The 12046-nt window shown below is 38.3% G+C and overlaps 1 protein-coding gene and 1 long non-coding RNA gene across 2 annotated transcripts in view; one reads left to right on the top strand and one right to left on the bottom strand.

Moving 5' to 3' along the window:
• LOC136252752 (uncharacterized) overlaps positions 1 to 12046 on the top strand; it is a 232625-nt gene that overhangs the window by 131805 nt on the left and 88774 nt on the right. The window lies entirely within an intron of this gene.
• Positions 1038 to 6572, bottom strand: LOC136254057 (uncharacterized). Its single transcript, XM_066046719.1, has 4 exons — positions 6467 to 6572; positions 4168 to 4215; positions 3353 to 3454; positions 1038 to 1349 (listed from the first exon to the last, which is right to left on the bottom strand). Exons 1-4 carry the CDS (start codon positions 6516 to 6518, stop codon positions 1144 to 1146), a joined length of 408 nt encoding a protein of 135 aa, XP_065902791.1. The 5' UTR covers positions 6519 to 6572; the 3' UTR covers positions 1038 to 1143.

The raw sequence follows: 12046 nt of genomic DNA, 5'->3' as shown, positions 1-12046 counted from the left end.
TTTATCATGAACCACGATAGTGGTATATTGAAAAGCGTACTTGGCCTCCTAGGGTGTTGAAATACCTTTCTATTGATCAATTGATGAAATATTGACAAGTACATGGCATTGGCACAGTAAGCCCCGTCTCTCGCCCAGCAGACTTATAAATTGTACCTCATACACAGAATATACTACTTTTGTCAAAGTCAATAGTCAATCCTATTTTGGGAGCAAAGGACTGGCATTTGTTTATGAGGATGGTAGACATATTTTGTCAACATGTGGAAAGTATTGACTAAGAGTATTATAGGCTGTCAAAGCCTTTCAAATCCCCTCTTTTGGGCAACCTGTACAAGAAACTAGTAGTTACCCTCAACCAGTGGGTAAAGACCCCTCATTTCAAAATGAGATCTGCTGAAGCAGGTAGTGAAGACAGACCTGAAGGATGCTTACATCATGGTCCTGGTACATTCAGACCATCAATGCATGGAGTAAGATTACCAGTTCACCTGTGGGCTAGCACATTCCCCATGGCCTTCTTCATCAAGACTGGCAACCTTGCATACGTCATGCGGGACCAAAATAATCATTTACATCCATGACATCTTAATCATGTCAGAGTCTGCAGTCCTAGAGCACATCACCTACAATCCTCCAATGCCTGGGGTTCATCAACAATATCAAGAATTACCCTAACTCAAGAGATAGAATTCCTACTGTAAGCATGATGGTGTTCCAATACTCTGTCAGTCCCCCAGCAGACAAGGTGAAGCAGATTCGGGCAGAGGCAGTCAACATGACCTTCTTGTCAGCCTGTCTCTTGTCTTGTTTTCTGGGGACAGGTCAGACTGGCCACAAATCTCCCAAGCCATGAAGGAACTATTTGTTTCACTGGATGTGGAGCCGTTTGCCTCCAGACTGAAATACCAGTTACCTCGCTGGAGACCAGACCTTCTGATGGATGTAGTAGATGCATTCCAACAGGACTATGACCCACTGAAGTAATTTGCCAACCCACCATGTTGCTTAGTAAGGTACTGAGCCAAGTATGTCACCAGCAAGCTCAGTTGGTGCTAATGGCACCAGGCTACCCAGTACTTTTGGCCTCTGTTTTGGGACCTACACCCCTGAAACTGACATGGACACTACAATAAAGTGGTCTTATTCATGAGGTACAATACCTGTTAAGCAATGTTTACTATTGTCTAAATACATGTACATTAACAAATACAATATCATTGTACTTTTACAGGTCACATACTTACCAGTGGCACCTCCCTTGATGTAGTCTTTTTTCTTAACATCCTTCACTTCAGCACTGTCTGCTGAGGTGCTAGTTGTAGCCTCAGGGAGTGTCCCATTATTATCTAATAGTTGGTATGAAAGGTACAGTAACATACGGCTAACAAATATATACATAATTCACTCATGAAGAGATATAACAATTCTCACAACCTTCCCTTACACTCACTGTACGCAGTTACCACACAACACATCTGGGTTCATGTACTATGTACTACCACTGAAAAGCTAACCAATTGTCACAGCAGTAGAAAAACAGTACACTTTGCCGTACCACCAGCTACCCAGAATAATTAAAGATGTGAGCTAAATTCCCTTCACGTTGTACAAGAGTAAGTACACTAGCACAACTTAACCATTTCATTTTTGCCAATGCTCTAGTCAATGGATGGAGACATACAAATAACTCTCAAAACAACTCAATTGTGGTGCAAGGCAATAAATAGAAGTAATATCATGTGGCTACAAAAATGCATGGCACAGGACAATAGATTGGCATTACTGAAACTATTCCAGTAGTGGGGTGGGCAGTTATGTATCAGTGTGGTGAAAACCTGGATCAGAGAATAGAGGTAAGGCAGCCTACAGTAGAAGCATTGGAGACACAGCACCCATCTAGCCATGTGGTACTGCTTAGCAATAATTCAACAGTATAGAGTAGTTGTTTAGCCAGCAATTGATTTCTTTTGCAGGCTAACAAGTGCACAGTCATTCTTGTGGTCCAACCAGAGGCCTGACCACCTTTTGTGGTCTAGGAAGAGAATTCCTGAAGTGTCTCTCGTGTGCGAAAATTAACTGCAGGTACATGTGAGGTCAAAAGTACATATACACTACAGAATGTTCAGGATTATTTGCCTGGCATTTAACAATTGCGTATTTATCCATCGTGTGATAAAGTACTACAAGTATCTTGTGCTTTAAGTCAAGTTTCTTCATAGTCAGGATAGATGGAGTAAGACTACCACTTCACCTGCAGGCTAGCATGATTCCCGTGGCCCTTCTTCACCAAGATACTGAAGGAAGTAGCGCCCTATAATCATATATCTCAATAATCATGTCAGAGTCTGCACACACTTGGATGTCTTGACTCATATCCTCCAATGTTCAAGGTACATCATCAATATCAAGAATGACCCAAACTCAGGAGGCAGAATTCCTAATAGAGTTGCAATGATACAGTGTGTAGACGTATCGATATATTGCCTCTGGTGTATCACGATACAGCGATATATTGTGCGATACAAAGTGGAGTCCAAGCGATGGTCTATGTTGTTTTTTGGTTTTTACAAGAAATAAGTGAGGTAATTTTTCTTTGAGAAGCATTACATACTACTCAGTTTAACCACAATGTACAATAATTTGATTGTCAGCCATGTTAACAAGCCACGATATGTTGATATATTACGATATGCGATATATCAATACGGTTTGACTTTGTATCGATACAGCGATATTGTCTTAATATGATACGATACGTGATATATCAATATATTGTTGCATCTCTAATTCCTAAGCGTGATGGTGTTCCAATAGTCTACTAAGCAGACAAGGTGAAGCAGGTTCAGGCAGAGCTCAGGCAGTCACAATATCCAACATGAGCTCCCTGTCAGCCTGTCTTTTGTCTCGTTTTCTGGGGACAGATCAGACTGGATGCTCAGATCACACATCTTTCAAGCCAACAAGGAAGCATTTTGTCCACTAGATGAGGACCTATCTAACATACCAGCTACGTAGCTCGCTGGAGATCAGACCATCTGGAGGAGGCAGTAGATGTATTCCAGCAGGACTGGGACCCAATAAAATGATTCGCCAACCCATATGGTGCTTAGTCAGGAAGGTACTGAGCCAAGCATGCCGCCAGCAAGCTTAGTTGGTGCTAATGACACCAGTGTGGAAGAGCTACCCATTACTTCTGTCCTCTGTTTTGGGACTTACACCCCTGTACCTGACATGGGCACTACAATCAGGTGGTCTTATTAATGAGGTACAATACCAGTTAACCAATGTTTACAATCACTGAACATTTAAGCAAACACAATAATTATAATTTTACAGGTCAAATACTTACCAGTGACTCCTTCCTTGATGTAGTCTTGTTTCCTAACATTCTGTATTTCAGTACTGTCTGCTGAGGTGCCAGTTGTAGCCTCAGGGAGTGTCTCACTATTATCTAATAGTTGGTATAAAAGTTACAGTAATAAACGGCTAACAAATATATGCACATAATTCACTCATGAAGAGATATAACAACTCCCACAACCTTCCCTTACACTCACTGTACGCAGTTACCACACAACACATCTGGCTTCATGTGCTACCAATGAAAAGCTAACCAATTGTCACAGCAGTAGTAAAACAGTACATATAACTACATGCAGTACACCTACATAAGCTGTATAGACATTATAGTGAACTCTCTTGTTAAAGGTTCAACTATAAAATCAATTATGTAGATTCTCATGTGACAGGGGCCAGTGTATCTAGCACACAAAAGTTAATACATACGTGTGTACATAAACAAGTTAGATACCAACCAACTTCTAATTTGTGAGATCTAGTACATGGAACATCCCTGTACTATTTACATAGCAGAGCAAAATGTGCAAGCTTCTTACTAGCCACAAACATTCATAGTTCACTCCAGTATGGAAGTTGTTTATTAATATGGTCAATCAATGAAGCCATATGATGCTTTACAGTTTTTTGGTTTTTGCCTTCTGTCCTGCAAAGTAGTAAAACCCTGTAATCTTCACCCGTAGTTTTTAGTGTAGCAAATGAAATAAAATAATGAGTGGGCACAAGGCTTTGTTATAATAACTACATGAGTGTGTTGTAGTTGTTCAAATACTACTTGTACATACAGTATGGCACATATTATTTTACCTGCTTCCCCATCTCCCTTTGGATTCAGGTGGTCTCCAGTTTGCTCAACTAGATCAAGTAAAATAAATGAGACAAGCCACAATGCAACAAGTGTAAGCCAATGGTCAAGCTATGGAGTGCCAAATATATATATTGAGTCATTTCAAAGTTGTCTTACATGTTTACAATCTACTACGGTAAACATTAACAACACAAAAAAAATGTACCAGTAAGGTGTTGGCAAAGTAGATAAGCTTAAATAGAGTATACATACCTTTCATTACTATATACAAGACTATTACAAGTACAATGACTACATTCACTGTTGGTAAACAATTTGTCCAATCCTATGAACAAGTTAAAACAAGGAATATCAATAACTGTCCTGATTTTTATGACTGACTTGTTTCCAACAACAACTAGATACTTAACAGTACTTCTCAAGTAGAACTTATAGTACTTGAGTAAACATAAGTACAAGTGCTCATGTACTTGGCCCAATGCCTACAACCAATAGTAAACAGGTACCACTAACTGCATGTAAAACAAGAACCAATTAATCAGCCTATTACTCATCCCAGGGATATTTACGCTGCTTCTCGACAGCTATGCTGCTTTTCCACATACAAATAATCTGTTGCTCCGAAATAAACACTTGTAAATGTATGCAATTTTTACTTCCAGCATAGGATACAATACTTAAAATTCACTCACATCATGACATGTCAAAGCATCACGGGTTTGTTAGAATACGGGGTGTGGGTGTCACACAGGCGTTTGCTATAGGTAGATCTGCGAGCACAGTCAAACTAAAAGTCAATGGTCAAGGACACAAAAACTGGGTCAAGATAAGATGAAGAGTTCAAAACCCACACTCAAAATCTAGACATATTTAAAGGCAAGTTTATGGAACTCACTAGACGTAAGAATTTCCAACAAGGTGTTACAAAGTTCCAGCAGACATTTCGTTGTAATTGTAAAGATGTTTCTTCCACAGTTGTTGGTAGCACACACCAAGAAATTGTTATACTGAGTTACAAGTGTAAGTGTGCATTGGAATAATAAAACAGCGGTCAAAACAAACACACTAAATATTGATAATAGTTCAAGTCACAGGATAAAGTGACATTTTGGCCAATCAAGACTTTGACCGTAGTCGCAGGTCATCCTACAACATGAGCCTAGGTGACACTTCCACGTATTTGGTCATATAATATATCGTACATACTAGATTTCATAGACGGTAAGATATTGTTACTTGATATTGCAGTGTAACCATATTATCAGTATGCCTTGTCTTGTGTCATATTATAATGCGGTGTAACCATATTATCAGTATGCCTATGCCTTGTATGTCATATTATCAGTATATTATCAGTATATTATCAGTATCACTAAACCTCTACTTAACTAGACCCAGATATAAAAGTAGTTTCTCAAAGTTTTACTGAAGACAAAAATTGTATGGACAACATCTGCAATGACATTTTCTGACATTACAAAACAAAATGGCCGTGCTAGTGTGAGAACTTGAGGTATTGGGCAAGATAGTGTTTCCCTATGACAGTGTTTATATAAATTTGAAAAAGGCAAAGGTGAGGCATATAATGAATACAAACAAGTCTATTTCTAAAAATTTCAGTCTGCTTTCCTTGTTGGAGTGCATTTTGCATCATCACAGTATGTGTATCACTTCTTACCTTATCATCTCCTAGTTCCATGTGTAAAAAACTACAGATAATAATCATTTCAAATACTGTGTGCCAAAGTTTCTGAAGCCCCCCGAAATAACATGGCCATTTTGAAAATCATGACAGCAAATTCATCACTGTGGATATTATCTCGGACATCATCCATTGGCAAGCTATTCACAGTATATTATTGTACACCAGTCCATATCCTTTCATACCTACACTTTTGAAATCAAAACCAATACCACGGTTAAACTAAATTATCCGTATATTGCTCAGCACTAGTACAAGAAGGTAGCACCTTGAAGAATAAGTAATTTCAGTTGGGATTTAAGGGACCATGGAAGAACGATAAGAGCACCCTGCAATTAGTAGTAAGTAGTTCACAGCGAAAGGGACACTCTTCAAGAACTACAAATCATACTGAAGTGTTAAAAAAAAAGAAGCAACCGAGGCGCAGTCAACCATCTCTTTTACAATCGCCTTTTATCTTGCACTACGTGCGTTCAAAACCTCGTTCAAAACACTCTTTCCTAGTCTGCGAGTAATATTGCCCACGTGCGCATTGTACAGCCACAGTTACAACACGAGTATGTAAAGAACATAAAAGAAAATGTTACAATATGTACCTTCCATTGGCTCGGTCTGGTCGGGTTGTTGCTCTTCCTGGAAATGCGCCATCACCGCGTGGAAAGTCCCTCAGGAAAACAATGACGTAGACTTTTAAGATTGCTCTATATAAAGCGCACCCCAAACTTTTTTTTTTCCGTAGATATGTAAATCAGATGACACTACAAAAACGGTGGCAGTGTGTAGCTAGAAATTAGTGCAGAACTATTATCATGAACCATATATAGTCTACCAGCTAGCTACAGCGGCTAGCAGCTACACACTAGGCACTCAGTAGCTTAACATGTTCAACAATTACAAACAAGACAATAAATTAACAATCAGTACATAATAATCAATAGAGAGAGGCAGTTGGAATGGCATCTGGTAATAGACTAATAGTATCATGGAGAGAGGCTGGTGTTACTGATGCTGGCGCCAGACTGTACGGCTAGGCGGACTTGACTCAAAGTACCTAGTAGCCAGTTGCTGTGCTGTCAGTAGTAGACTGGATTATCACATGCATCAAGAGTTCATAATGTTACGTAGTAGTTATAAGAGAGAAAAGAGAGTCCATTGAAAGTACTGAGTCAAGTCAGTACTGTAAATATCTCCAGTTCAGTGCTGGCTGAACTACAATGAATTGACCACCTATAATCCCTATAATTGCTTGAGATAACAGTGCTGAGCCACTACCAGCTTTCTACAACCTAGAATCTACTTAATTTATAAAATTTTGTATATCCCAAGTTGAAGTCTTCCATCAAGAAATGTCTAGACGATGCTGCCTCTGCCAGTATATTGGCTTCTAGAAAGATTTTAAGATTTTTCTGGCAAAGGATTGTAAGGAATGGAACACCAATTAGGTTAAGTAGTTACTTATATTACATAGTATCATAATTATTTTATTTTTGTATTTCCTTACCTTGCCATGCCCACATTGGTTCCATTCATGGTCTATTTGTGGTCACATGTTGTCCGAGGACTCACATGCTTACATTATTTTATTGTTGTTGTTTTGTTATATTGTACATATTTTTATCATTCATGATGGCTTTTCTCTCTGGAATATTTGACGAAAGGAAAATTTGAAAAATCCATAGTACTAGTATTGCTGAATTAAATATTGATGAAAATCATTAAATAATTATAATATTATCATGTACTTTGGGGAGAGGCTTATGGACATTTGATAGATTAAAATATGACAAATTTAACTGATTTGAGCTGAGCCATAACACTGGTACCTGAGCTGTGGTCTGTTTAAAGAATAAAAGCTATGTATATACCTAGCCTATTTAGCACCACACAATCAACACCAATTTATTACAGTCCTCTGCAGTAGTGCATGTAGTGAAGGTAGAGCTTTGATCAAAGAGGAAGTTGACTCAGTGTGTTTGTTCAGGCCAGCAGCACACACTCTCTCACTTCTATTATAATGAACTCTTGCATGCAAGGGGTGGATCCAGATTGTTTAAAGGAGGGGGGTTCCACTCTGAAACTAGTCTAACTATAACTACTTATAGAAATGGTATTATTATTTCATATAGAAAATAATACTCTCCAGCATCTTATCACCATTAAGCCTTTAGAAATGTGACTAATTAATCTTTAAAAGCCGTAAACACAATAGTGAGATTAATAGAGGGGCATATATTGTGTATGAAGCAGATTAGTTTTGCAGTAAAGAGATGGACATAAGGACATATAAATTAGCGTATAAGTGTTTGCAAGCATGTGGCTGATAAACTGGCTCATCATTGAGGCCCTTCCAAATGGGTGTGGTGGGGTAGGTTCAATGGAACCCTTTGACACCCTGATCAACGATGCTCCCATGAGCTACCAGCCATGCACTTCAGCGAAGACCCAGGTGTGCACTCAGGCAGTACATGTGGTCAGGGAGAAAATATTAGTGTTCTCTATGCAATGGCTTCTAAAAAACTATTTTTGTATGACTAGCCAAACCTGACACCAGGGGGAAGGGTATTTAGTTACGCATGATCATATGTAACCAAAATTTGCATTTATGTTCAAGTGCATAAGTGTATACTTGCATGTGCTCCATATTGTAATGTTGTCCAAACAGTTGAAGTGAAGAAAAGACTTGTGCAGCAAAAGGTCAGTGAATGGGAAGACTGAAGAGTTGATCAGGTGGTCTGGGAGCATACACTTCCACAGGAAATTTTTTGATATAATTATAGCTGTGACTGTGAGAGTGAAGAATTGACTGATTGCTCTATTTGAGTAATCAGTACAATAATGTTTTGTATAGCACTATGTAAACATAGCACCTAAATTGCTTCACTTTACAGTGGAGGGGAGTCATGTACCTTCCCTAAATGTCCTATATGCAATGACCTTACATGGTGTGCAGCCCTACACACATGTACAATGGTGGATGATCAGCAGCTGCAGGTAGTGTACATATGTGACTGAATTTGACAAAATCTGGCTTCCACACACATCCAGTTTTACCACTTTGAGAGATGATAACTCAGTGTAGGAGTACGTCATCAGCTTCAAATTTTGACCTGTAATTTTGTAATGGTAAGAAGCATTGTGTGAAAATTTCAGGTCAATAGCGTCATGTAACAGTTGGTCAAAGTCAGAGAATTGGATGTGTGTGGAAGCCTGGTTTTTAGCTAGCTAAAAAACCATATCAGTTCAGAAAGATTTTTAAAGTAAAAGATATAGTACACCCTGTTAATTGCACCATGCTCCAGTGCATGAAATGGAAATACATTCCCTTGGCCTTGTAATATTTGTGAGGGACTGTGTACTCATTACTCGGTGGGTTCAATGATGAGAAAATTCAGTTGTGATGATATAGCAGTTGCTACCTATTGCCAGCTATCATAGATATAAGACTCCTATCACTATTTAACACCAGCATGATCAGTATCTCTTGGCTGGAAGAAACCTTAAAAATACACAGGCTATGCAATAATTATAGCAGCAGTGCAGGTTCCTGATAAGTTGAACATGTTATCAATGGATACATCTTCAATATTTGCATTGTAACTGTCACATACAGCTACCAATTGAGTTTCTGTGCCTTTTTCTGACCAGCAATGACATTGTGGAACATTTTACAATCGTGACTATATTGGCTACATAATAATATGCCAAATATATAGTAAAAGCAGGAGTTCATAAGCATCGCAAGGCACAAGGGGCACTTACGGGCTCCTGGTAAAAGCTATATACATTGCAGAAGCAATCATTGTTACATAGTACAATTATTCCATGAAAAATGTAGGATAATTGCTTTAAATCATTAACATACAATGAACTTCAATGGTCCGTCTATTTCTGGCCATCAATTAACCGAGAATTCTGTTATCCAAGCAGTATACAGGAATGACTGTTCTATTAGAGTACTTGGTCTATGATATAATAGTGCTGTATGTAGTTGAGATGCACAATAACAGATTTAGACATATCTCAATAATTTTTAAATTAATTATCTAGATAATTGAAATATGTTAAACCAGTGGCGTAGCCAGGAAAATTTTTTTACTGAGGTAAAGTTTATACATTGACCTAATTAAGAGGGTCTGCCTCAACTGATTCACAAATATTTTCAAGTTTGGCATTTGCAGGTTGACTGGTTGGATGAAAGAAACTGTTTCAGAAGACTCTGAGCGTTTTCTACATGTCATAAGTAATGCTCCAGCTTAGTTAATGCTACAGTATACCATGCTTCAATTATTAGACTAGTTCATTTTCACTCAGCACAAAAAGCTGACTTACTCCGGAGATATTTAGAGGTCAGGCCATCCATGGACTGCAACAGAGGTCATATATAGTCATGCACACTAAATTTTTTATTGATCTGATGTGATATTTAAGCTAGGGATTATCTGATATTCAGCTGCATGTCAAGCTAGGAGTATGAGGGCATGCTTCCTCAAGGAAAATTTTGAAAATATATGCTTTGAAATTGCATGTGGAAGCTATTTTTTGACTGTAACTGATAATGCATGATGTGATCAATTCAGTAGCTCAATGCACTGCCATGCAGTTGACTCTTTAAAAGAAATTTAAAGACAATTAACACAAAAAGTAAATGATTTAGACCAAGCAGTGTAATTAGAACAGTGGATATAATCTGTACTGAATGCTCTATTAGAGTACATTATGATGACTGCTCTATTAGAGTATCTCGATTTTTTTTGATACAAGCTGAAAAGTGATCCAGCCAATGCCGGACTTTGACCATGGGCTCCGGCCCTGCTTAGTACTACAGCCATATAGATTCTATTATATGTGTGGTACAGTAATGCTGTCTTAGTAGTAAACGTTTGAGTAGAAAATTAGGGGTGCCACTGAAAACTCAGGCTGCTCAGCCTGAATTGTTGAGCATTTTTTTTGCCGAGGCAGCTGCCTGGTTGCCCCAATGGTAGCTACGCCACTGTAAACTGTTAGTTAACTGCCACAAAAACATGAAAATTGTTTGTTTTAATACTGTACCCAAGAATTGGAGGTGTCTACACCATTATATATATTTTTGGCAAAGTAGACCCTTAGTTATCTGAACCCCAATGTGTCTCAGGTAATGAAAAATGTTCAGATAAGTGAAGCCCGTACATTTATATACAGAGCTCTGTTGAAATAATTTATTCTAATAGAACATACACTTGTACTCATCATACATTGTACTCATCATACACTAATAGAACAGTCATTTCCAATTTTGAATAAACAAGGTCAGATAACTGAGGGTCTACTGTGTACTTTTCTACATAAATAAACCAACTATAGTGGAACCTCAGAGTCAGTTATCTGAACTCCCGGTGGTCCATAAGTTTGAAAAGTTTGTATCTCTGAAACTGTGCATAAATAACCATAAAGACCATTAAAAATTTTCAGTATTATCAGCTGCCCTAATAGAACAGTTACTACTCTAATAGAGCAGTCATTTCTGTAGTTTGGTTAATTGAGAATCCGGAGAAGTGGGGTCAGGATAAATGAGGTTCCACTGTATCCTTATCTCAATAAGTGATAATCCTGTGCCCAATTTGCAACCTTGGTTTTTGGCTTAGTTTGTATTTGGACTAGTAGATGTAGTACCAATACCGATGTAGTACCAATACCGATGTAAATGCACATAGTAATGTATTCTACAGTGAAACCTCACTGGCCACCTCATTAATAAAGCCACCTCGTTATATAGTGGCGGGTCCAGTAAGTCTAAATGTCTATTACATTGATTTAATTTTCATTAATAAGGCCTGTGGCTACATACTGCTGGACCAAACTGGTGAAACTAACACAATATTACCTCACTAAAGAGGCCAGCTGAATAGGAAGTTAGATGAAAACCAAGGTATCACTGCTACAGTTGAGTGCTTAATTTGGCTACCAATAGCTAGATCTATTATTCTGGCAATATACAGCTTTTACCAGCTATTATTGTTACCAATAAATAGCTGTTGCAGTAACTATCCTGTTGTTGGTTTGTTGCAACCTTGATAATAAGGCCACTTTGTTTTATGGTCGCATTAATGAGGTTTTCAGTAAAAGGGCCACTTCACTAATAGGACCACTCATAGTGGGTCCCATAGGTGACCCTATTAATGAGGTTTCACTGTAGAAAC

Source organism: Dysidea avara, chromosome 4 (genome assembly GCF_963678975.1).
Source record: "Dysidea avara chromosome 4, odDysAvar1.4, whole genome shotgun sequence".
NCBI classification, from domain to species: Eukaryota; Metazoa; Porifera; class Demospongiae; order Dictyoceratida; family Dysideidae; genus Dysidea; species Dysidea avara.
The sequence above is the reverse complement of the archived record's forward strand: the minus strand, read 5'-3'. Positions and strand labels throughout refer to the sequence as shown.

Excerpts from the sequence above, each read along its gene's own strand:
- LOC136254057 (XM_066046719.1), bottom strand. The coding sequence starts at position 6,518 with ATGGCGCATTTCCAGGAAGAGCAACAACCCGACCAGACCGAGCCAATG. Across the intron at positions 3,455-4,167 it reads AAAGGGAGATGGGGAAGCAG|ATAATAGTGAGACACTCCCT; the intron begins GTAAAATAATAT and ends ACCAACTATTAG. Across the intron at positions 1,350-3,352 it reads CATCAAGGAAGGAGTCACTG|ATAATAATGGGACACTCCCT; the intron begins GTAAGTATTTGA and ends ACCAACTATTAG.